This window comes from Rutidosis leptorrhynchoides, unplaced genomic scaffold, assembly GCF_046630445.1.
Source record: "Rutidosis leptorrhynchoides isolate AG116_Rl617_1_P2 unplaced genomic scaffold, CSIRO_AGI_Rlap_v1 contig193, whole genome shotgun sequence".
Classification (NCBI taxonomy): Eukaryota; Viridiplantae; Streptophyta; class Magnoliopsida; order Asterales; family Asteraceae; genus Rutidosis; species Rutidosis leptorrhynchoides.
Window position 1 is genome coordinate 4,688 of NW_027266443.1, and position 26,226 is coordinate 30,913.

The 26,226-nt window shown below is 40.6% G+C and overlaps 3 protein-coding genes and 1 pseudogene across 3 annotated transcripts; 2 read left to right on the top strand and 2 right to left on the bottom strand.

Annotated features, from left to right (window-relative positions):
* Nucleotides 1-17,000: 17,000 nt before the first annotated feature.
* LOC139881764 (pentatricopeptide repeat-containing protein At4g16835, mitochondrial-like) lies at nucleotides 17,001-18,464 on the top strand. Its single transcript, XM_071866178.1, has 3 exons — nucleotides 17,001-17,090; nucleotides 17,208-17,253; nucleotides 17,467-18,464. Exons 1-3 carry the CDS (start codon nucleotides 17,001-17,003, stop codon nucleotides 18,462-18,464), a joined length of 1,134 nt encoding a protein of 377 aa, XP_071722279.1.
* Nucleotides 18,465-18,990: 526 nt separating this feature from the next.
* Nucleotides 18,991-20,520, top strand: LOC139881765 (AAA-ATPase At1g43910-like; annotated as a pseudogene).
* A 414-nt stretch (nucleotides 20,521-20,934) lies between these two features.
* LOC139881768 (GTP-binding protein YPTM2-like) lies at nucleotides 20,935-21,831 on the bottom strand. The gene is made up of 5 exons (XM_071866179.1): nucleotides 21,811-21,831; nucleotides 21,470-21,544; nucleotides 21,206-21,382; nucleotides 21,107-21,153; nucleotides 20,935-21,031 (listed from the first exon to the last, which is right to left on the bottom strand). The coding sequence occupies exons 1-5, from the start codon at nucleotides 21,829-21,831 to the stop codon at nucleotides 20,935-20,937; spliced, it is 417 nt and encodes a 138-aa protein (XP_071722280.1).
* Nucleotides 21,832-24,984: 3,153 nt separating this feature from the next.
* On the bottom strand, nucleotides 24,985-26,226 carry LOC139881769 (uncharacterized). The gene is made up of 2 exons (XM_071866180.1): nucleotides 25,756-26,226; nucleotides 24,985-25,638 (listed from the first exon to the last, which is right to left on the bottom strand). Exons 1-2 carry the CDS (start codon nucleotides 26,224-26,226, stop codon nucleotides 24,985-24,987), a joined length of 1,125 nt encoding a protein of 374 aa, XP_071722281.1.

Sequence of the window (26,226 nt, forward strand, 5' to 3'; positions counted from 1 at the left end):
TTCAATAGCCTGAAACAACAGCAGGTCTTATGAGCTTATAAAAACCAAAGAATAAAATGAAATCAGGGACAATTTAATCAAACAGTATGATTAAGAAATAAAGAAATGTCGGTATGATGTTTCCATTTCAATCAAGTGTCTGCAAAAGGCTTAATACCTGTCAGCCAATAACGGAATGAATAATATATAATAGAAATCCACCAAGTTTGATGGTCTCAAACCTATAAGAAAGATGAGCAGAGAAGTCTTGAAGATTAATACTACTGAGTATATGAAATTAGGAACAACTCAATAAAACAGACCAATGAAAAAGGAAGTGTGGAGAATTGGATGATGCTTGGAAGTTGTTTTCTGAAATCCCAAGCAAAGATGTTACTTGGAATGATATGATTTCCGGTTATGCTCAACATGGTGCTGGAAAAAATGCACTATTTTTATTTGATGAGATGAAGGGTGTTGGCATGCAACCAGATTAGATCGCTTTTGTTTCGGTTTTATCAGCTTGTAATCATGCCGGATTGGTCGATCTAGGAGTTAAATATTTTGATTCAATGGTTAGAGACCATGGGATTGAAGCTAAGCCTGATCATTATACATGTATGGTTGATCTTCTTGGTCGAGCTGGAAGATTAACTGAAGCTGTGGACTTGATAAAGAAATGCCTTTTAGACCACAAGTTGCCATCTTTGGAACCTTTTGGGTGCTTGTAGAATTCATAAGAATCTAGAACTGGCTGAGTTTGCTTCCAAGAAATTACTCGATCTCAATCCGAAAAGTGCAGCTGGCTACGTTCAGCTAGCAAATACTTATGCTGCAATGAGCCTATGGGAAAATGTCGCCAAAGTACGAGAAATCGATGAAGGCAAATAACAAACAAAAATCCAGAATCTGAGGTTGCAAGGAAATTCTTCTCCAAATCATACCGTTACATGTTAAACAAAAGTAGAGTCAAAAAGTTTTAGCAAAAGGTCAAATAGCCAATATAACATCCTTCATAATAGACTAAGGAATAAGATAACAACTAGCTATAGCTTCAAACATCATGATTACATTTAAGTCATGAAAATCCACTCACGGCATGAATAACGAAGGTAAAAGGATTGAATCCCTTTATCGTCCTCTGTAATTCGAACATTTTCGCCGTAGTCTTCTAAAGATGATGTCGGTGTAAGGGCAAGTACAATACTGTCTCCGTCTACATGGCAATCTGCTCTGTCCTTTGATGCTGCAGCGATCACTTTGTGCGCAATTCTTGTCGGCATGCAATTTTTGGATAAAATTGTCATCTTCTTCAACTTGTTAGCCTTGTCAAGCAAACACTCAATCAACCCTTCCTGGTTCTTCCCTCCAAGAATTTCTTGGTTCTTCCCTCCAAGAACATCTATCTTCAACTCCTCCAGTCCGTCCGTGAACACGAAATTATGTGAATCCCAAAATCTGAAATCATATACAGAGGTTTGCTCCGAGTCTGGGAGTGTTCTCTGAAGGAATTCACCCAACTCAAGTTAATTTTTCTCAAAGCAAAACGATAATAAATTACTACGTAATGGAGTAATATTAATATAAATTACCTTCCTGGCAAAACCACAAATTATTTCGAGCTTCTTTAAACTGTGAGGCAACCCTTGAAGAAAGCAGATTGTTGCCGGGACTAAAATATTTGGCAAAGCATTATCGTATAAAGCCAAGCGTTGTAAGTTGGGAAATGCAAATGGCAGGCAATTGTTTTCATACAGGCTCTGCAACATGCATACTCCAATCAGCATTATTCAAAAAACCTTAAACAAAAACAAAGGAGTTTAAATAGTACCTGAATAGAGTTGCAATCGATGACCAAGTCAGACGCTTGAACAAAATTCGACAAAAAACCCTTTAATGCATCAGTCCCATTCGGAAAGTTCCGAGACAAAGAGATTTGTGGTAAATTGTTCTCTTCTGATATAGTCACGCGACAATATCTATCTCCAGAGCAATATTTATCTCTGGAGCAGCAAAGAGTCAAAAGCTTTGGAGCGTTTACATTCAATGATGAACTTATAGTATGAGGATCATCAAAGGCGGAAAATAGTTTAATATCTTCAAGTGCTGGTGCTGAGATTTCAAGATAATTTAATTTGCAATGCCGAATCTGTAGACGCAGCAGGGATAGGCACGATAATTTAAATCTCTTTAACCCACATACATGTACAAGCTTTAATGCCTGCCTCCAAACACTTGCAAACAGACGAGATCCATTGACCTAAATCCTTAGTTACTATTTCAGCAAATTTGATATTCAAGATCTTCAGATGAGAAAAAAAAAAGTATATAAGGCAAATCAAATTTGGATTTTCCCGTTAAATTTAGCTTCGTCAAGGATTTACACAAGAGCATTTCCACCGGCAAAACGAATATTGGAAGAATATTGAGACGTAGGGTGACAGCCTTCACACGACATTCCACTGCTGTATTTAACAACCACACAATACGAGCTGTTTCCCTATCGAAAGCAATCTCATCAAATTGACAAGACCATCTTTTTTCAATTCGGCTCCCTGACGACGTTTCATGAATTTCACAAGGAAATCAAGAAATGCGACTCGGTGAGTTGAACGTATTATAGGTTCATTAAGAAGATTGCCTACAGTCAAAGATGGAATTGACAAACACAAGTCTTCACACTTTTTTCGAAGCAAGCTGAAACAAGATAATATAAGATGTGCCAGATGAATTGGAAGAGAGGCGAGTCTGTTTTCATCTTCCACAACAGTTTTTCCCGAGAAGCATTTGAATTGGACCTTCGTGACTTGGTAACCGGCTCCATATATAATATCAAGCTTATTGCAAAATTGACTATAATTCGATGACGAATTCAAAGCTGGACTATTAGATTTAGGGTTTAGGCTAGAATTTTGTGCGAATTATTGATTGAGCTAAGCTCCTCATTATATATAGGTTTGACAGCGAAACCTAATACAATTAGGAGAAGATATACTAACCAAATATTCCCTCGTGACTCTCAGTCATCTATCTTCGTTTCACCAAACAATTATGGATTGTCACTCGTGCGGCGTCGGGGTCAGTCGGAGAGCGCAACGTCTTAGAGAACCAGGACAAAAGGAAGATGATGTTCACAACCAATTCATTTTCGACGTTTTCATAAACCCGAATCACAATCCTCGATTCGTCCTGTGGACCCTAAACCAAAATTCAGATGGGCAATCCATGGAGGATGATGTTTTCAAGAGATGCTTGGCGAGAGAGAATTCTCTTGATTTGAGGCTAGAGTGAAGCGGGTTTGAAGATCTGGATTGAATGAGATGATTTGATTGAGCGTTTCTGGGGTGAGATTCGAGGAATCTTTGAGAGATTTCGAGATCAGGTGTTGAAGTTGTTCGGTGGGAATTTGAAGATATGGTGGTGATTGATGATGATGGACAACGTTTTGTCACTGTTTTGAGGGTTTTCAAAAGGTTTTGGCTGGAGATTCTAAATGACCTTCCATTCGCAAGAGTTGGATGATGATGATGATGATGTAGTTGCCCTGGAGAGAAAGATGCAAAGTGCTGGAATGCCTTCAGAGGTGTGGAAACATGCACAGAGGGAATTGAGGTATGATGTCCTTGTGAAGGCTGATTAAAAGAATTGCAATCAAAACTAGATGAGTCTTATTAAATGTTTGTGACTTCTGTTAATATCTTTTGTTTTTACCCACAAGTTTAGGAGGCTTAAGAAAATGCAAACTCAGCAACCTGGTTACAACAGTTCTCGTGTCTACCTCGAGCTTCTTGCAGATCTTCCCTGGCAGAAGGCTAGTGAGGAGCTCGAACTAGATTTAAAAGCTGCAGCTTGATGCTGATCAGTATGGTTTGGTCAAGATCAAGCAACGTATTTATAGAATATCTGGCTGTTTGCAAGGTATTCCAATAATTTTACTCTTGAAAGTTTTGTTTTACATAGTCTAGTAATTCATCATGACTAATCCACTCAACATTTCTGCTATTCAGCTTAAGCCAGATGCAAGAGGTCCAGTTTTGTGCTTTGTTGGCCCACCAGGTGTTGGGAAAACATCTTTAGCTTCATCTATAGCTACTGCACTTAACAGAAAATTAATGCGAATATCTCTTGGCGGCGTTAAAGACGAGGCAGATATCAGAGGCCATAGGAGGACATATTGGAAGCATGCCGGGCCGTCTCATTGAGGGAATAAAGGTAAGAAGTGTTTTGCATATTATGAATAAAACTAGAAGAAAATAAGCTACCAACTCCCATCTCCTTCTAATATCATGTTTAGTATAGCTAATTAAATTATATGATTAGTTTCTTTTTCTTGATGAGGAAAACCATTTTTCAAAAATATTGGGAAGCTTCCAATATTTTTTTATTTTCGGATTGAAGGATCAAAACCCAAGGATTCATGTTAATGATTCATCAACGTGAGAGTGACTTACTAATGAACTTATTGCATAGCTTCAGACGAAATGAAAGTCTCTCACTAATCCATGGTTTTAATTTCAATGGATCAAAGTTCTAATAATTCATTTACAAGCTTATATGTCGGACAGCGGCGACCTGGTTCCGGCCAGAGAGAGAGCGGCGGCCAAGAGAGTCGACTGAGATTTGAGCGGAAGAGAGACGGAAGTGATGTTTTGTCTCGCCGCGTGAGAAACGAAGGACCAAAAGTGAAATGGAGAAAAGATGAGGGATTTGAAATTAGGAAGAAGAATAAATTTTAAAATACCAAAAATAAAAACAAATACTCAAAATATTAGATTGATCTTAAAAGGTCAAATCGATCGACCTATATGACCCTGCATTCATATATTTACTTTAGTTATTGGTAAAAATGTATTTGCGGAGCACCAATGCTCTTTGTATATTAATACTTATCAATGTATGAGACATGGAGTTCTAATTGAAATAACGGAAGAAGCCGTTATTATACATTCTTTGACGTTGCAGTTAAAAGTTTTAAGTCTCGACACGAAATCACCATTTTGCTGCAAGTGCCGATTTATTTTCTTTTATCTTTAGGAAGTTGTCTTGATTGTTTGAAAATTTCTCAAAATACTCTCATTATCTTCTTTGATCACTTTAAAGTTTCTTTTCAATTATTTACTTAAAAGTTACTTTGTCATTAAATGCATGTATTTACTTTTTTTTTTTTTTAATTTGAAACAATGCAACCCTTCCAATTAATTATTATTATATAAATAATAATGACAAAATTCTATTAATTAGTAATTGAAAATAAATATTAAAAAATAAAAGAAAATTTTCATTCGTCAATAACAGAGATCCGAAATGATAGGGCGTCGTGAAGAGTCCGTAGGTGGTTCACTGACATCTTCAATCTGGGTTTAGGCTTTTCATATATCAAACATCCTATAACCCACAGTAATTGTTCTTGCAATCGTTGGAGCAATCATTACATGTTCGGTCACCGGCTGGAAAAATCGGGCTCTAAATGTCGAAGCTCTAAATAAGCGAACAACTCGATGAGGAAGCTGTTAATTAAACAAGCCTAGCTATATAACTCGGGTATCAAAAAGCTATACAAACCTACCACTTGGGGATAGGAAAGATGCTAATTAAACAAGATTACAACACAAGATCGAGAAGCTGCTAGCTAAGCAAGCCTTCAAGGCAAACAAGTTTACAAGTCGGAATCGGAAAGCTTCTAATAAAGCCTACAACTCGGGATTGGGAAGCTCCTAAACAAGCCTTCAGCTCGGGATCAAAATGCGATTAAACAAAACTACAACTCGGGATTGAGGAGTTGTTAATTAAACAATGCTTTAACTCGGGCTTGGAGAGCTCTTCATTCAACAAATTTACAACTCTGGATTATAAAGTTGTTAAACAAAACTATAACTCGGGAATAATTCTTGCCATTGTTTATAAGACTTGAGCTTCCAAAGAGGCGGCCTTTTACTTTCTTTACATGTCATGGCAATCATTTCACTTCTCCTCCAACATAAAAGAAAGCAACTTTCAAACTCCCTTTTTCTTTTTCTCGGCAACCCAAATGTTTCGACGGGATTCGAAACTAGTCAGAGATGGAGAGCACGTGCCTCTTTCCGATCAGTCTTCGAGTTGGGTTTCAAACTTAGGACAGAATGGCGGGTGAGAAGTATTTGAGCGTCTATGGCCTATCCGGGCCTACGAGGCTCACCACGAAGCCGAGCGGCTATCTGGTGGATCTCAAGTCTAGAGAGGGAAGTATCTGAATTCTAGAGAGAGAGTGTAAAGTATCCTTAAGTCTCTTGTGTGTCTCTAAGTGTAAGTTTTGGCTTATTTGGACATCTGAGATGGGTCTTTATATAGGGGAGACATTTAGGTTTGACTTGGACTGTCAGTGCTGAAAGCGACCTATATAGTTGTGAGGTCGTAGGTCTCCTCGGCTTTGGGCGCTTCGGCCTCTTCGGAAGGGCGAGGTCGGCGGTGTCCGTGACTCCGGGTGCGTAGCCTCACAAAGGGGACGGAGCCACTGCACGTACCCGACTGATCCCCAGTCGGAGAAGCCTACGACGGCACGATCCAAGTTACCTAAAAGCCCCATGCCGTATCATTTGCCCCCTTTCTTGCAGGAGAGCGTACGGTCTCGTGGAAGAAATACAACTCGTTGTGGGCTTTTATTGGACTCGTGGGTCTCGTTCAAGCCTGGAGCCGTATTTTTTTGCTTCAGTTGTGTCGGTTTGGCATAGGCCTTGGCCTTGCCCCGATTGATATGTCCTCGAGCCTTTGTCGACGTGAGGGTCTTAGTCTTCGACTTCGCTTGACTTCTCTTGGGAAGGAGCCGGTCTTGAGCTTCGAATATTGAATTCGGACTTGTCCGTTCTGAGAGGAAGGTTGTCTGTCTTCCATCTTGTGAAAAGACTTCTTCAGAGATACTTTTATGAAGTCCAATGGTTATTGCCCAGTTATCATTATGTGGCAACTGAAGGGACGTCTCTTTTAGCCGTTTTTGATAGGAAAAAGGACTTTTCACGAAACAAGGGAATGTCAGTGCATGCTTTGCTGACGTGGCGAGCGTTTGCTGAACCGAGGCGTCTCTACGCCTTCGGACTCTCGGGCTTCGTTATCACATCTTCAATTGTTGTTATAAATAGCCTTCTTCGTTGCCATTTTCTCTTCATCCTCAAAGCTTTAGCCTTTGCCATTGTTGGTGAGAGATAGCGAGGGGAAACGATTCTTTCTTCAGATCTTGAACTTAGGGTCTTATTCACATTTCTTCTTCTCGGCTTTGCTTCTTTCTTTTCCTTAGAGTGTGGTCATGTCTCACAAGCATCTGGCAAAGGCAAAAAACCGTCTTCGAGCAGATCCGTACCAGACCGTATCTTTGGGGATCGAAGCGAGCTGCGGTGCTCTCGAGAACATTCTATAATTGTGGCCTCTGAGAGGAGAGAGGAGGACCATCCTTTGGCTTCTTTCAAATCTGGCGAGGCGGCTTCTAGGTCGGGGAGAGTGCGACGGAGCCGAGACTGATGGAGTCTTCCTTTAGGTCTCGAGAAGCCGAGGGGTCAAGAATGGTCGACTCTGAGCGGCTATTGCGAATAGGTAGGCTTCGCCCATCTTCGGCTTTTGTGATGCCGGTGATGTGTGTGGATGCAACGGCTGATGATCATGCGGGCTCCTGGATTCCTTCTAAGAATGGAATCGAAAGCCTGAGTGGTCTATTTTGCGGTGAGCTAACTTGATGGATATCGTTCTTAAACGGGCATTTGGGAGTTTGATGTGTTGTCAACTCCAACTGACCAAGCCAAGCATATGGGGGTTGTACGAGTTCGCCTGCTCTTTCCAAGAACCGAGTTGAAAATCACGAGGGGTTCGCTCTCCATATCGACGCGGTTGAGCTCATTTTTTGGTTGTGCAAAGCGAATTCAGCTGCTCTCATATTTCGAGGAGCCGTACAAGGCCGAGGATGTCATCATACTTTATCATCTAAGGGGTTCGACTCCTATTCTAGTTTTGAGGCCAAAGCTGGGATATAATTCGACCTCCATAGGGAGATGATGGGTGGCTGCCTCGTGTTTCAAACCATAGAGCTGAGGAGATCTGCGTCTAGGAGTGTTCAGATTTGCCGTCCCACGGGCTCGACTATAAATCGGGCGCGGTGATTGAGGCCAGGGAGATAGACGAGCTTGTTGAGATGGCATATCTCGGCATTCTTTTATCACGAAGCTGAGGAATCTTGTAGCCTGCTCTTCTCCAGCATCATACTCGTTTGCTTTTCTTGGATATCTGATTCTTGACTTGCTTTTGACTATATGGGAGATTGTGATCCTTTTCTTTTGATTGCGCAGCAGGAAAGGCTATGGGAGCTTATGATGCAAAGTTGTCGTCGGTCTTCCCAGATCAGCTCGTGATCTTTCAAGGGAGAAGGGAAAAGGAAAGGCGCACGGTGCGGATAGCAAGCTTCCAGCGTTTTCCGTAGAGAAGAGGAGGCGGTTTTCTCCTTCCTTAGTTCGTTATGAGGCCGTAGAGACCAAGCCGGAAGTGGGCAAGGCTGAAGTTACAATACCGAGGATGATCTTCCTGAAGAAGGTGGCGATCAGACCGGTGTCAAGCAAAGCCTGTAAAGAGTGGCAACTTCCTCTAGATGCATCGAATATGACTTCCTTGGAAGGTGACGTGCACTTAGCTGTTGAGCGGGCGGTTCAGGCCATATCCGACGACGGCCGGACGGAGCTGGGAGTCAAGAAACTACAAGAGGTGGCGAATGGCATCTTCAGGCGTAATGCGCTGGTGAGCGTCTTCCTTCCTTATCTTTGATCCATTATCCTTCTTAGGCTATTGGTTGTTCGCTCGCTCACTTTGCTTGGCTTTGCATCTTCAGGCTGCCAATAATGCTAAAGAGCTGCTTATGAGGTATGAAGAGCAGCGACGGGCCCTTCAGGCCGCTCGAAAAGGTTTGGTTGAGCTCGAGGGGAAATTAGTCGATAAGCAGATCCGTATCGACGATGTGGAGAAGAAACTCCATCTCGCTTTGGCTAGGGTGGACGATCTCGGGGGAGAGAACAAAACACTTGAGTGACAAGCTATAGGAGATGGAGGACGATGCTGAAGGAATCATGGCCAAGTATCGGCACTCAGAGGATTTTGCTAGTGTCGCCATTTACTTCGCCGATGAACGCTCTGATTCTTACAAGGCCCCAAGCATTTAGTGAAGTCGTAGCTTATATACAGAGCATGTGCCCAAATCTGGCACTCGCCGGGAAGCTGTAGAATCCTTACAAAGGAGCATTGGAATGGGGCAATGTGGGCCATGACGCGAAGAGACAAGTAACCCCCGTCATTTGTCCTGAGGAGGATCAAAGATGCGAAGCCGAGGAAGAAAGGAAAAAGGCTAAGGCCGAAGCCTAAGATTTCACTGATTCTCATCTCTATCAGGAGGATGGAGGCTCATATTGAGTTCCTACTTCACCAGAGATGCCTCTAGGTGGATCCCTTCGTGGTGCTCACATTTAGGCTCTAGGGTTCCTCGGATGTTTCGACTAGGAGCCGTTTTTGTCAACTTTTCTGGCCTGCGCGCCGTAGATATCAATTTTGTACATTTGCCCCAGCAGGGCTTTTAGCTTTATGAATGCAGCAGCTTGATTTCACACATCCTTGCATCTTTCTTAATTCTTGATCCTTAAGTTTTCCTTTTTTGCATACTCACTTTCATTTTGCTTGAGGTTGTTTGAAATATCTGTCTAAAGCTGGCTCATAGCCTCGACTTCTATACTATGCCTATCCCAACAAAAACGAGCCTCTGGAGCCTGGCGATGGCTTAGCCGTTACTGATTCTTGTCTTTATTCTGCTAATTTAGGACGTGGCTTGAATTTCCATCTAAATAAAGGTCGGCGGCGATGCGGCCGTAGCTGTTAATCGGCGTCTTTTTGGCGTTCTTATCCGAGTCTTTGTTTCGATTAGCTATCTTGGCGAGGCGATGTCTTAGCCTTTTCTGTAGGCTCTATTACTGCCTTATTAAAAATAAGCGTCGGTGTGGCCGTAGCTCTTAGTCGACGTTTTGCTCTTTCATTTCTGCAGGTCTTAGTTCTCTTTTTATCGGGCAACAAGATGATCGTCGGTGTGGGCGTACCTCTTCGCCGATGTTTGATGCTAGGTTGGGTGTACCTCTTAACCAACTTTGTTTTCCGGGCTTTTGAAAACATTTCCTGTTTGGAATGTATTTTATCATCGGTTTGGCTCTTGGGCCCTTCTCCGTGATTTTATCTTTTGAAGATTTTGGAATCTTGGCCTATTTATGAGGAAGCACTGGCGTGGCCGTAGCTCTTGACCTTTTAGCTTGACCCTTTAGTTCTAGGACTTATCGAATTTTTCCATTTATGAGGAAGTACTCGGTGTGGGCGTACCTCTTAACCGACATCTTGACCTCTTAGTTTTGCAGTCTTGTGAGGGGCGTCGGCATGGGCGTACCTCTTAGCCGATAGCTTATCCACTTCTACTGCTTAGGTGTAGTGAAGATCCTTGCCTAAGTATAAGGAAGCTTTGGTGTGGCCATAGCTCTTAACCTTCGGCTTGACCTTTTCGTTTTAAGGCTTACTGGATTTGTCCCGTCTTATAAGAAGTGTTCGACGTGGCTTAAGCTCTTAACCAACAACTTGACCTTTTGGGGACTCTGAATCCTTACCTCGTCCAAACAAAGAGAGGCGCCCGGGGTGGGCGTGCCTCTTAACCGACGGCTTAGTCTACAGTTGTTCGCTGGTGGGTTTTCGTTAGAATTTTATCATTTGAAAGGATTGTCGGGGTGGGCTTGCTCTTAACCGACGCCTAGTACTGGGGTGGGCGTACCTCTTAACCAGTTGACTAGATCCTTTATGGACTGATCCTCTCAAACTCGAGGTGACGCCGGGGTGGTCGTGACTCTTAATTGGCGCTAACGCTAGGGTGAATTTCCCTCTTAACTAGTCGCTATATTCTTGGGGTCAAAAAGTTACTTTTTGCTTTGCCCTCGACAATGGGAGCCACCGGGGCACCTTAAGGCTAGCACTCTGCACCTCTAATGTCGTGGCACCGCAATCGCTCCTCTGCTTGTAACCGAGGTCGACTAAGTGAAAAAGGTCGAAACAATGAGTGATCAATTCACAAATTCGATCCGTTTCACCCGGCCTCTCAGTTAAGCATAGCGTTTGTGCCAGGCCGAGGGCTAAGATGGTCATGGGCCCATGGCCATCAAAGCGCTCATTTGGCCTGGTCTATATGCTTTATAGGCCAGTAGGATAACCAATCGGGTGGCCGTAGCCTCAGTCCATGGCGGATAACGGCTAAGACTGGCCAATCATGCCTTAAACATATTTGTCTGTCGGGACTAGTGTGGGGTGAAGGTCAAGCGGACTAAGACTCGAGGGTCTATGTTCATCCTTTGCTTGAGGCCTCACCGCTTCCTTCTTGGGAATTTTACATGTGTCGAATGATGGCGCTCATGGGACTTACACATAGTTCATATACACCTTTTCGTGCCTCAGATGGGCTTACAAAATGTGTCGCGCTGGGCCAAATAAAATTTGTTTTTAGGAGAGCCCTATTGGATGGAAGCTCGTTCTATACTAGCCTAGGATAACATTCGGCTGCAGCTGAAGGTACCGTGCACAGCGGTAGGTGGCACTAGGCAGGGATGGAATTCCTTAGCTTCATGCGGCTCTTCGGCCTTCAGGATGCCAGTACCCGGTTGGATGAGTCTTATAACCTGCACGGGAGGTTGGTATCTTACTGTGTCGTTGCTGCCATTAACGAGGGCTTTCCAGGCATATTCTTGCCTGGAGCTCGTGGCGTTGCCTCCGGTGGGTGCTTTTCCTTTCGCAGACGGCGTCTGCGGCATGAGCCTTGCGACAGGCGTGTTGGTTCGTCCCAGGATGACGATGAGCATTGGGTCGGAGGACTTATGCTTCTCTTGTTGGGGAAGCTGATTGGAGGCCAAACTAGAGGAGTGTTCGGTCAGATGCTTGGTGCTTTCTTCCTGTTTAATGGGCTCCATGGTGCCAGGATGGCATTCTCCGGATGATTGGAGGCCGAGTCCCTCAGATTATTAGCATCTCCCGAGATGGTGATTATGGATGCCCGAGTGGAGCCGGACAGTTCTAACTTTCGTCTGATCACGGGCGAAACGATGGCAATTTTCTCAGCTTGGGGGTGGCGAGTTCCAGCCTTCAAGGGAGCTTGGCCGGCGTGACATGCCGGTCCTAGAGCCTGGTTTCTTCCTTGTCACATGATGAATTGAGGGCCATGGTGGAGATGGTAGGGCAGATGGATGGAAGTCCCTTTCCTCTTGGGATCGTGGGTAGACCAAGAGAAGGGGGGTGCCACCCCAATTTCCAGAGGTACTCCCGATATTCCGAGGTTTCTTCGAAAAGTCTCTTGAGAGCTTCGAAGAATTGAAGGCTTTTACCTCTATCATAGTTGGTGCACTCTTGCACCCTTCTCATACTTTTTAACCTCAGCACTCCGACAATAACCTTAGACTTGTTGGAAATGGCACTTATTCCCACCGGCAAAACCATGAGGCTGAGGGATTTATAGGACCCTACGTCTAAGGCACATTCTGCCGGGTTCAGTCCTATCTGGCATACACCGGGTGCAGGAGGTCGTACTCACTAACCTTCGAGGTGTGATGCTTGCCTTCCCCGCATCGTGTGGTAGGGCCTTGGGGAAAGATGGGCCTCGGCTGTCGGTGGAGGAGAACTCAGGCGCATCAAACAGCAGTGTCTGGGTCTCTTTCGGTGCATTCCTTCCGGACTTGAGCTCCTCGACTTGGGCCGGACGAGTATGGGTCGACGTCGTGACTCTCATCTACTCGTCTTGAGGGGCGATGTGGTTGTTCTCGACATCATGATCCATGGTTGGGGAATATCTATGGGCTTGGTATGATGCTTTTGACATCGTGTTGGCTTTCGGTTGTGCGGGCAAAGCGCACTCTGAGAGGTCGGCCGATCCGTCGTGCACTTTTGACTCTACAGTCGCCGCGCGATGTTTCCTGGCTTCGGCCTGGGTACCGCGTACAGTACCAATACCATCGGAAGTGGGAAACTTAAAGGCTTGATAGAGAAAAGATGCCACGCCGGAGAAAGTCGATATACCTCTTCTGCCGAAAATTGCATCATACTTGTAGGGCCTTCTATGATCAACCAATTGATGATCTGCATGGCTTTATGAGCTCCGGTCCCGATAGTTACAGGGAGTCATATTCGGCCTTTCACAAAGATCTCGACCTTATTAACCGCGTAAATTGGTCCTAGTGATGGTGACAGGTGTAAGTCCGTCAGACCCATGGCTCTGAACACCCGGTAGTAGAGGACGTCAATTGAGCTACCGTCGTCTACTAAGACTTTCGTGACCGGAATATTGGCTATCATCATTGGGATAACCGGCGGGTCTGAATGCAAAAACTGGATACCCTCCAGGTCTTCCTTCGAAAAATTTAGGGCTGCATTAGGCATTACAGTGCAGCCAGCGACGGCACAGGCCTTTCCCTTCACCGGCGCTCTCGGGGCCGACATGTCGTATCTAGTAATCAAATGTATTATGTCCCTGGTCATGGAGGAATCGGGGTCCGACCGAGCGGGCTACAGGAGGAGGAACACGGCTTGGAGCCGAGGGAGGTCTTGACGGTTGCCCGTATGCATTATTGTAATACATAGCCTAGCCGGTTGGAAATCCGTTATGCGTAGCCGTAGATGGGTTGGCCATATAGTATGCGGGCACTCCCGACATTTGGGCAAACTGATGCGAAAGGTAATATGGATGCGCGAAGGCATTGTAATACGATGCGGTCGAGCTCGTGATAGAGAGGGCGGCATTCTTCGGTCCAATTCTTCACGGATGTGGAGTTAGATTTCCTCTTCCAACAGTTGAAGCGATCGGCGCGTGCCGAGTCGCGGAGAGCCTCCAGGCAATTGCGGAGAGCGAGGTCGAGACAGAACGGGTAATTGCCTATGGGTACCGCTATTGTCCTGATAAGGGCGGTTCCTCTCTCTGAGCCTACGCATATCATATGGCATAGGGACGTCGGCATGACGCCATGACTGTTAGAAATGTGCCCATAGAACCAATGTGATTGGCTCTAGATTCGCTAGTATCTAGGCATTTCTGTAATCTTATTTTGAATAGTAATGTAAATTAAATATTTGTATTTAATAAAAGCACCGCTTATCATTTTACTTGTTCTAAATATATACAGTATATTTATGTAATTTGGATAAGGTCCTTAGTTCAATGTGGCTCATGGAACATGGTTATGCATAGTGATGATAATCATGGAATATGTTCCTTACAAGCCTAGATCTTAAATATACCTAGTCATAGAATCATTGAGACGGGACATTAATGATTCGGATAGACTAGTACATATGATGCATTTTCAATTGGGAAGATATCCTATTCCATGGATATCAGTGTGGAGACACTAATGTGCATATGTGGGTGCTAGTTAGAGAACTAGTTCACTGTATTGACCCGACGAGAAATCCTATGTGAAACTATGTGTCGAAAATAGGATTCTCACGTTACAATTGTGTGTCATTAATCCTTAGACTTGAGACACCACGGTAATCTTATATATAACAAGTTATGTTAGTAATCACTACCCTGATCATAACATCACTAAAGGGTGTGACTTCGGCATGATTTGTTATATATGAAGATTGGTGTGTGTCAACAAAGGATTCGTCAATTATCGAAATGATAATGATGTCCTATGTTTTCATATTACCCATGACTTTAAATCCTTGGCCAAGATAATGCGGAAATTAGAAAAGGAGTTTTCTAATGACCCAAAGTTATGTGCTTGAATAGATACATAGTTATTGAACTTATAGAGTTTCGACTAATCATCCACGCTCTAAGTTCAATCCGGGACATAGATTGACGAAAGGATCGTACCACATGGAAATTGTAAGCGGAAAGGTTCACTTTAAACTCACCTATATCTAGGTCTTCATGGCTCGTTGCTAGACGATAACCATGACTTATAGAATACAATTCTATTACTAGCGTATTGGTGAACCTAAAGGGTCACACACGAAAAGAGAAACCTATACCTCGGACATGATATTTAATTTGGTTTATCATAAGTGTACGATAGAATCAAATTAAATTATTCTAAGTGTTAGAATCAAAATTGAAATTTTTCGGTGACGCGAAATAAATTCAATTTCACAATTTCAAAAGTTGAAATTGATTTGAAACTTCAATTATGCTCCAGGAAAATCTTTTGCACATGTTATATTATCTTATAACTAATTAATGTGATTAATTAATAATATAATATATAATATTAATTAATGTGATTAATTAGTTAATGCAAGTTGATTTAGAGAGAGGCGGCAGCCTCAATCTCTTAGTCAAAATTTTTTATCTCTTTCTTCTCTTCCCATTGGTTAAAGGTTTGACCAAAGCAAAAATTTGTTTTGCTTATATATATATATATCTTTTTTGTACGGGAGTGAAGAGAGATAGAGAGGAGAACATAAGCTTTCAAAAGCTAGGGAAGCTTAGAAGCTTAAAAAGAAAAATTGGTGAATTTTTCTTTGCTCATAAAATTGGAAGCTTTGGTGTTCTTGTTGATTGACAAGGAGTATATATAAAGAGTGAAGGAGACCTTATTACTTGAGTTCTTCAAGGGTAATCTCTCATTCTCCTTCTCTTTTATTTAATTGATATGTTAAGTTGTTAGCATATGATAATTGGTTAATCGTTGAAAGGAGTTTTGACGATTATATGGAGTTCTATGAATTTATCGTCTCAAAAGGAGTTTTGAGATATCATGTTTGTGAAATTGTGTATATGTGATCTAGCATAGCATATACATAAGTATTGATATTTTCTCTTGTGTGGATACCGTTAGAGGAGTCACACGTGAGGCTCTTGAACCTTTTCCGTCTGAGAAAACGGAAGTTAGGGTTTGGAACCCTTCTTATGCAGGTTGGAGACTCGGAGGCAAGAAGACTTTATTTTCAATTTGGATGTAATTTTCGAAAGATGTAAATCAATATCGGATTGTATAATTTGGACATTGGATATTCTTTCATGTGAATAGTTTTGTCATTTGTATACTTTATATGATGATATATTTGTTGCATGCGTAATGCTAGATTGAATTAGAGTAATTCAATTACATGCTCGATATGACAAATCATGGGTTTCCGCTGCGCGTTAATTGATCATGTAAATGTTATGTGATAACATTTCGATCTGATCGAAGCAAAATTTAAAATTCCACCAATTAACACACTGCCACGTGTTGGCTAAATCCGATGTCCACGTGGATGTGATTCCTCCAACAATGACTCCTCTGCTATTCTCCGCTCTTTAATCCTGTCAAGAAGCTCTCGTACGTCGTCGAACGACTCTGACCCCTCTGGGGCCAAACGATTCCTCATTATGTGCCGAAGGTAATGGTCGGGTCTGGATGACCGGGAGGGCTGGCCTTGAGGTCGTGGTGTAGCTTCTTCTTGTTGTTGAGTCTTGGCGCGCCTAAGTAATGGAGCAGGCCGTGGAGCCGAAGGCATTGGGCTGCGAGCAAGATGCGAATTAATCGCGGTACGTATGGTTCCTCTTGAGGAACTAGAGGAGTGACTCAAACTGTTGTCATGTGCCTTCCTATTGGCATATCTAGCAAGTCTCACGAGCCTTATGTTGATATCGTTTTGCTCCTCGAAGGGAGTACGATAAGGTCTCCGGTTTCTTTCTCGACGACAACCACTTCTGGTCACAAGGGAAAAAGCGGATGGCGCGGTTTCTGTTCCGGATCAAATTCGGCACTAGTGGTCCTGATCCTCATGCTTAAGAGACAGTAGCGGTAAATTTGGAAGACTTATGAAGAAAGTTACCCACAAAGACAACTGTGTATTGGAACCTGGAAAAACTCGATGAATAGTAGATGCTGAAAAAAGGCGACTTTTCACGAACTCCCCGCAGTCGGTGCTAATGTTTCGATGGGATTCGAAACTAGTCAGAGATGAAGAGCACGCGCCTCTTTCCGATCAGTCTCTGAGTTATGTTTCAGACTTAGGACAGAATGGGGGGTGAGAAGTATTTGAGCGTCTACGGTCTATTGGGGGCCTACGAGGCTCACCACGAAGCTGAGCAGCTACGTGGTGGATCTCAAGTCTAGAGAGAGAAGTATTCGACTTCTAGAGAGAGTGTAAAGTGTCCTTAAGTCTCTTGTGTGTCTCTAAGAATAAGTCTTGGCTTACTTGGACATCTGAGATTGGTTTTTATATAGGGGAGACCTTTAGGTTTGACTTGGACTGTAGTGCTGAAAGCGACCTGTACAGCTGTGAGGCCATAGGTCTCCTCGACTTTGGGCGCTTATGCCTCTTCAGGAGGGCGATGCCGGCGGTGTCCATGCTCCCGGTCACGTAGCCTCACAAAGAGGACAGATCCGTTGCACATACCCGACCAATCCCCAGCCGGAGGAGCCTACGACGGCACGGTCCAAATTACCTAAAAGCCCCCATGCCGTATCACCGAACACACTATAGTTTCACTCTGCTCCCACGACCCAAAACCCAAATGCCAATTCCTAGGGGAAGCATCAAATTCCTCTACTTTACGCGCATTTTCCTCCGGTAACGTGACCCAAAGCACTCGCAATTCTGATTCTAATATTGCTTCATCAAACAAGATTATATCTAATTATATTCGCTCTAGGGATTTGGAATCTGCTCTCAGAGTATTTAACAACATGCCCTTCAAGTCAACTGTTACTTGGAACTCCATTTTGTCCTTGTACTCGAGAAAGCGCGGGAAGTTAGATGATGCACAGCAGGTGTTTGATAAAATACCTGAACCAGATGCATTCTCTTATAATATTATGCTGTTTTCTTACATAGCTAATGCTGTTGTCGAATCAGCTAAGTCTTTCTTTGATCGTATACCTTTTAAGGATATAGCTTTGTGGAATACGATGATTTCGGGATTCGCACGCAGAGGGAGAATGGGCGAAGCACGTGAGTTGTTTGAGTTGATGCCACAGAAGAATGGTGTCTCTTGGAGTGTGATGATTTCTGGATATGTTGAATCTGGGGAGTTATATTTGGTCGTTGAGTTGTTTGAGGCTGCATCAATAAAGAGTGTGGTGGCATGGACAGCTATGATTAATGGTTTCATGAAGTCTGGGAGGATTCATTCAGCAGAAAGACTGTTTAAAGAGACGCCAAAGAAGAATTTGGTTACATGGAATGCAATTATAGCAGGATATGTCGAAAATGGTAGAGCTGAGAATGGTTTGAAGCTTGTTAAGACAATGTTGGGATTCCGCATACAGCCAAATGCTTCAACTTTGAGTAGTGTTTTATTGGGTTGCAGTCAATTATCTGTATTGCAGCTTGATCGGCAAATTCTTCAGTTTGTTTCTAAGTCTCCATTGTCTAATGATACAACAACGTGTACATCTTTAATTAGCATGTATTGCAAGTGTCGAGAATTGGATGATGCTTGGAAGTTGTTTTCTGAAATCCCAAGCAAAGATGAGAGATAAAATTTTGAGTTGGTATTCTGTCCTCTGATCAATTTTAAATTTTGAATCATTTGTTTTTTATCTATCTATTTCATATATTCTTAATAGAAGAAAGCATTACTTTTGACATGAATGGTGTAGTTTCTTGTAGGGTGAACTTTTTAAAATGTTTAGTTTTTTTACCTTGGGTGAAAATGTAAAAAGCACAAGTTAAGTTGTTACTTGTTTCTTATTAAAGCAGGGAATAAAATTAAAACAAAAGAAAAGAAAGAACATACTTATGAAATAAAAATAAAATGTTGTTACTTGTTTCACAAGAAGAATTAATTGATGTACAAGTTTATTATACACCTTACTTATAATTAGAATATACTTATGATATTATACATGTACAATTATAGGATAACGTCTTCAATCGGAATATCTGTCAAATCGTAAATCATTCTTATAGATAACCGATCGATCTTTTCAACAGCAATGCACTAAGTAAGTTTTTCTTCTTAATAAAACTCACTCCAAGAGTCTAATTAGAAAATTTACCAGACCCATGTTTCCTTCTCTGTCAACCATTTTGTAGGGTTACACATCCATTTCCGCCATTATCATGCTCCTACGAACAATTACAAGCGAGTTGATCCCAGAAACTCTCCAAGACCAATCGAAAACAAATTCTCTTACATCTTCTCCTATTATTTCTCGACCACCTTCACTTTCATCATCGAAGACAGATGGGAAGCTGTCGACAACGAAACCTACTGTGTTGTGGAAGCTTACCTCCCTACTCGAGTGGGGCACACCACAGACAGTAGCTGTCAACACAGAGGTGAAAGACAAGTTCGAAGGGATCGTCGTCACATGGATTCCTCGTTTAAAGGAAACTAAGAACTCAAATTCTGGCATAATGAGAAGAGATATTTCGAGTTGTCGTGTAGAAAGAAATTTAGAAAGGTTAATGGAGAAATATATACCATATGTATTGAAAACTGCAGAGGAGATTCTAAACAAGAAAGAAGTTCTTGATATTTACACTTATGATCAAGAATATGGCTGCTGGGAATCGACTGATTTCAAGCATCCTTAGACTTTCGAGACGTTGGCGATGGAGCCGGATCTCAAGAAATTCATAATGAAGGATCTTGAGGTTTCCACAAAAAGGAAAAATTATTTTCATAGCGTTGGAAGGGCATGGAAAAGAGGGTATTTGCTATATGGACCACCAGGGACGGGTATTTGAGATATGATATATATGATCTTCAATTACGAAGTGTGAAGAATGATGCTGATTTGAGGAGGTTACTACTACAACAAATAAATCGATTTTGCTTATCGAAGACATCGATTGTAGTACGAAAATCTCACATGATCGTAGCAAGAAGAAAACATTAACAGAACAAGATCAACAAGAAGATGATCATACTGATAATGAAAATGATAATGGAGAGGATCGCAAACAGCGCTCTTCAGCTACTGGGGTAAATCTTCTCCTTCCATATCATAATAGTAGTCGGGTTTTTAATCAAGCATGACTACTATTCTGATACGGTGATAGTAATAATTCATTTAATAACTTTTTTTTTTTACTTATGGCCATATATTTGATGTTAATTTTCCACAGGCAACTCTGCCAGGCTTGCTTAAATCTCATCGATGGGTTATGGTCAAGTTGTGGAGACGAAAGGATCATAATCTTTACGACGAATCATAAGGAGAAATTGGATCCGGCTTTGTTACGACCGGGAAGAATGATCTTTCACTTTTACATGGGGAATTGATTTTCAGGAGGCTTGCGAACACTTATTTGGGCATCAAAGAGCATGAACTTTTTAGTACCATTAAAGAGCTTATTAAGAAAGTGTCAATTAGCCCGGCAGAAGTAGCTCAACAACTTATGAAGAGCGATAAACCACTTCAAAGTCTATTTAAATTTATTAACAAAAAGGATAATAAAGAACAGAAACTAAGAAAGAATAAGTTACTAACAATGTGGAGAAGCATAAAAGCAATAGGAGTAAAGCACATTCAAATAACATATTGTTACAGTTATATATATGTAATTTTGTTGGTGATTATCATGTAATTCTACAAATTTGGTTGAAATCTATCTAAAATTTCCAAATTTCACATTACCTTGTGATCCACGGTACCTTGTTCAAGTCCGGTTAACCAAAACTTTAGATCAAAGGGAGAGATCCGTAAAAAAGTTGAACCCAAATTTGCAAATAGAGTAAGGTAAATATAGCTATTGACCAATATATCTCTAATTTGTACAATGTTTTTTGGTAAAATCAAATACATGGTCGAGCAAAGAATAGAATTTTTTAATTAACAGCGTATAAGAGCTGAGAAGGCATATATCATGATGAGGAAACAATCACTTTTCAATACAAATGTAACAATAATAAGAAAGAAGGAACTAGTTTTACATTTGCAACAAAGAAACACCAGAGATAAACATATTTGATCGATCCAACTCTATCACTATAGTTTTTCTTCAAGAAGAGCAGCAACCTGACTTCTGGTTCACGGGCTGTCCACGAATCTGCACGGTTGGTGGCCTTGCATTGTTCGACGCTGGTTGGCTTTCCATCCTGCGGGAAAAACAAAAGTATAAGGACCAATATTGGTTTTTAACGAAAATACCTAGAGACTAACGGAACACCTACCTATTCATGGCCATGAAAGCCTCTTCAACATTAGTGAAGCTTTTGAACTAAATACTTACTTGACAGAATCAGTACATATCATAAATACTAATTGTACACGCTGTAAAATATTGTTTTTACCTGGGCAGTTTCAGTGGACACAACTTTATTTGCTGTGAGATCACACTTGTTCCCGACTAGAAGCTTGTTCACATTCTCACTTGCGTAGCGGTCAATTTCATTCAACCATTGTTTGACATTGTTGAAGCTCTCTTGGTCGGTGACATCATAAACAACCTAGAAAAAGAGCCACCAGAGTGAGGCAAACTTTCACAGAGTAATAGAAATGATGCAAAATAAAAGGCAAAGAGGTACGATATTTACAATGATCCCATCATGAGCCCCACGGTAATAGCTGCTGGTGATTGTCCTAAATCGTTCTTGGCCAGCAGTGTCCCACTGCAAACGCAATAAAATGTTGAAAATCATCAATTAGGAATTGCAACAATTTTGTCAGTTTGAAATAGGTAAATTTCATAAGCCTACGACTAGGGATCACTTGAATAAGCCTACAACTCAGAAATCACCTAAACAATCCTATAACTCGGGAAGAACCTAAACAAACCTACAACTCGGGATGACTACTTAAATAAGCCTACAACTCGGGATGACTACTTAAAGAGGTGGTTTTGAAACTCGTGCCTTAGTTGCTTGCAACAATGGACAAGTAAGAATCTCTTACCCATTTATGTATATTAATTAATTAATCTGGTCAATAATGCCAAGGGTTTTCGAATCTGGGTTTGTTATTTGGAGTTTTGATGCCAGAACCCATCTGCTAAACTGAAAATAAAAAATAAGTAAAAATTGTTGCTTTTACAGGACTATTGATGCAAATAAGCTTCTTTATTCGGGCCACGGTTGGAGATTAATATGGAGAAGAAGGCTTTGGAAGTGCATTATAAGGACGTCAAGAGAGACTGTTCGTCAGCTAATGTCAAATGTGGTTGGTATTAAGGCTTTGGAAGATACTACATTTTAGTGAACCTATAAAGAGTATTGCGAACTCATATATATAGTCATATATAGCATGGTATGGTGAATCTTTATGGCTGATGAACGTGTGCCATATGAAGATGGTGATAAGAAGGTGTCCGCTGCCAATCGAGAGGATGATACAACGGTGGTTGTTGAAGGTGCCGGTGATGATGATGATGATACAAAGGTGGCTGATGAAGCTGATAGAACAAAGCAGAGTAGCCCACGTAAATCATCTAGCCCAAATATCGTAAATGAGAGCGATCTAGTGATGAAAAAAATGAGGCTACAAACAACAGAGGAAAACGTGCCACTATCTGATGATTTTACAGCATTTAAAGAAAATACACCAGGGGCTGCTCTTTCGGAGATAGTAAAATACCAAGTTGAGAAGTAGAAGTAGATATGACCATTATAGAAGTAAAATTATATGGATGGATTTGTTATACTTTGCTCTCAGTTTTCTTGCAGCATATTGTATTTTAATTGCCGTGGTGTCCCAAAATCGATATAATTGTGTCTCTGGGTTGTAAATCTTTCAATTTCGTGAGAAAAATATGAATCCTCAAAAGTTAGTTAACCGGTGTTCATGATAATCTTGTCTTTATTACATTAGTTAACTTTTCGATTATTTTAGTTCTAATTCATTCTTTCTGAAAGATACATATAGAGTATATTAAATTGCTTTTTTTTTTTTCATTTGAATTATTTTTAAGTATTCTGTTAGTCATATCAATGAGTTTAATTTGATTTGATTGTGATTCTGCGAAATACATGAATACAAGACCGAACATGACGATCGACATGGTTTTGAAAAATACGTTCAGCCCTAACCTTGTTGATTATAGTAAACATTATGAAAATCAGAGCTGGAAGAAATCTCACTAATCTCTCTACTCACTTTCGTAATGCATGTGCTTTTAAAGTGCATATATAAGATATTTGTCGAGCAAATTTAGATTAAATAGTTTACTTAATACACGTGTAATTTTACAATATTTGTAAACATGTATTTGAAATTTTGAATGTTCTAACAGCTAGCCATGAGGACAAGAATGTTGAAGTTAGTCATCGGTGCCATTACTAGGTTGTTTTTTTTTTTTTTTTTGTGTGCTAATAGGTGTAGAGATCAAGATATTGTATGCATTCTATTTCTGAAGAGGAAGTTCTGGACTACAATTAGCGAGTGAATACATCAAACTCAATACAAATTGAGGTATTAGACATAGTAATTAATATCCCAAATGTATTTCTATGGCCTTAATGAAAGTGACTTATATATGTAAGTATATATAAAAAATTCTATAGATGGGTCGTACATATCCGAGAAAACAAAATTAAGGCACATACGAGTGTTAATATCGTATTTAGAGGGATTAAAAGGCTCGATCGAGAGGGAATTGGATGTAGATTGATCAAATCTTTTGCCCCCAGATTATATATAACCTAAATTGGTATTGATGTTGAATTATATACAATTAAGTATAATGCATGGTCCAAGTTTACCGGATAGAGTTGCAAAAATTTTCCGCACAGCCAGCCAACCCCCAACGTCTAACGTTGAGCCGACACTAAAAGGCTTTTAATGGTATAATGAAAAGTGGGGCTAACGAAAGAATCCTTTAATAATTATAAGTAAGTAATAAATTATGTTTTCCGGTGAATGATCACATCCACATCAGCTTAATTATAGGGCATATAATCCATGCAAAAGAAAAAAAGGATACATATAATATATATGTCATTGAAATTTTAAAATTAATCATATATCTTAATTAGGACTCTCATCCAGAATTATCGTAAGCGGGCTCGGTCAAGTTCGGTCACCTTAATTCTTATTATTAATAATATTTATCCTCCTTTATATATATATATATATTTAAAACAAAACTGCTAAAAAATAAAGAGGGAAACTAAAGTTTTACGCTAAACATTATTCATGAACCAAAAAAATGTTAAAGAAACTTTTATGGAAATTTGTCGTCAATAGAGAATTCATGTAATTGATCAGTGGTGGATGGGAGGCTTCAGGAGTTGATTTAGGACGTTTGGCTAAATATTTGTCGCATTCATTTAATTTGCCATTAAATTATGATTCGTTTTTACTTTAAATACAGTCGACATTATATAGTTTATATGACAAGTTTCTACAACCATATTTGAGAAATATTTAGGCCCTGGCCTCGATCGATTTCCTAACAAGATTATTCAAAGATGTGAATTACTATACCAATTTTGAAATCATTCTATAATTTTTTTTTTTACAGAGCAGGAAAATATTATTATTAAAATTTAGGTGGCCGAATTTAATATCGTGCTAATTGATGATAGTCTTCAGATGAAACCCTAATTCTCCAAACAAGTACTACAGAAAACATCATCTACATAACTAAACTACTGTTGGGACGATCGAATTATAAAAAATGTAGTGAAAGTATATAAAAATCATGGTTGGATACAAATTACCATCTATCAATAGCGCAAAGTGCTAATAAAAGTGTAAAATGCATTACACTAGTAGAATATGTCGGAATATCGTCTTTTCCGCTTGTTCGATCAAAACTGGATTCACTCTACTTTTGAGTTTCAAAATTAATGCCATTTGGTTGAAAATGGAATATGATGGTTTAAATTAATGTTAAACAAGGCATGTGATCATTTGGACTTTTTTAACCGGTTCTTAATTGAACTCCATCACGAGGAAATAGTGTACGTAACAATTAATTTTTAATGTGATTATTAGTACAATACATCATAAAAAAATATTAAGAAATCAAATATTTAAAACATCAAACAATTTCAATTGCTCCCAACGAAATGGCCTCGAAATTAATTGCTTTTGTCAACTCGTATGATCATAATCAATTAGGAATTGATAGGACGAAGCTCTTTTCATGTAAACCTTTGTCTTGTGATGATGCAATTGCTATCAGAATCACATCATCGCCATGTTTTGAACCGATCCAATATGAAACATAGTCCGCTTTATTCTTTTCATGAAAGCAGATTTCTCCAAGATCATCCCATTTAGCATTAGAAAGCGCATCTTCATAATTTCCATTGCTCTTCGATCCGACAATAACTTCATCTCCGTCTTTCTGAAAGCTTCCTATCTTCATCATATCCGCCGAGACTTGAATGATTAGAGAAATTTTCGGTCCAATTTCGACGCCCATCTGTTTTTCGGCTTTCTTAATTGCTTGAAATGATAGATTCTTGTAGGGTTCAGTCTCGAAACCGGGATTTTCTCGAGCAACGACATTCTTGAAGATGATTGTTTGGCTTCCATTTTTCCTCTGATCCGAATTAGTTAAGATTGTGGGAATGATTTTGGATTTCTCATCATTATGGAAATAAAATAATGGTACAACTTTCTTTTTTTCTCCAATTTGTTCCATTAATTTGCTGTGAATATTAGCCCATTTATGTAGGAAATCGCTCATCATAAATAAATCTGCCAAAAGAATGCTACAACTGATTCCAACTGAGTACCCCCCACATTCAAAATTTGTCACCTGGAAATAAATATATATAATTAAATTCAAATCACGAGGAAAAATTAGAATTAGTACCGTAATAAAACTAAATTCCTAATTACTGTAATGTAAGTAATGTAATAATAAATAATGTACCTGAACATAGACTAGAGGACTATATTGAGGAATTTCTTCATCAATGTCTTTCCAAAACACAAGTTTAGCTTCAATATCTTCCTTGTCTTTAGTATCCAAGAATTGTTTCAAACTCATTGGAATTCTTGCTTCTAGAAGTCGAACACCGGAATCATTAGCTACAACAGCCGGTTCTCCTCCCTTTGCCGGAACCCTAAACCGACCACTTAGCATGGGGAGATCTGACATGGCTTTTCCTAATGACTCTTTGAACCAGCCAGCAACTAAGTAACCAGTATCCTCTTCCGTACTCTTGTTGTAGCAAAGTATCATATTAAGGCATTTTGAGAAGATCCCGGTCCCAGCAAGGTCGTCCGTCACCGATACGCGGCGCGTTGGCCGAGGTTCGGCGGTGACGCTTCGTGGTGGGCAAGTTTGCACAGCTTCAATTTGAAGATTATGGGATAGATAATTAGCAGTTGGTATTGCCAT

Bases quoted from the DNA above. Each gene is read 5' to 3' on its own strand.
- LOC139881764 (XM_071866178.1), top strand. From the start codon at position 17,001: ATGGGGGGTGAGAAGTATTTGAGCGTCTACGGTCTATTGGGGGCCTAC. The intron at 17,091-17,207 runs GTCTAGAGAGAG...GTTTTTATATAG, and splicing joins AGCTACGTGGTGGATCTCAA to GGGAGACCTTTAGGTTTGAC. The intron at 17,254-17,466 runs GTACAGCTGTGA...AACACACTATAG, and splicing joins TGTAGTGCTGAAAGCGACCT to TTTCACTCTGCTCCCACGAC.
- LOC139881768 (XM_071866179.1), bottom strand. From the start codon at position 21,831: ATGGGTAAGAGATTCTTACTT. The intron at 21,383-21,469 runs GTAAATATCGTA...CTCTTTTTCTAG, and splicing joins GGGCTCATGATGGGATCATT to GTTGTTTATGATGTCACCGA. The intron at 21,154-21,205 runs GTGTACAATTAG...GTAAGTATTTAG, and splicing joins TAAAAACAATATTTTACAGC to TTCAAAAGCTTCACTAATGT.
- LOC139881769 (XM_071866180.1), bottom strand. From the start codon at position 26,226: ATGGCAATACCAACTGCTAATTATCTATCCCATAATCTTCAAATTGAA. The intron at 25,639-25,755 runs GTACATTATTTA...ATTTATTTCCAG, and splicing joins GTCCTCTAGTCTATGTTCAG to GTGACAAATTTTGAATGTGG.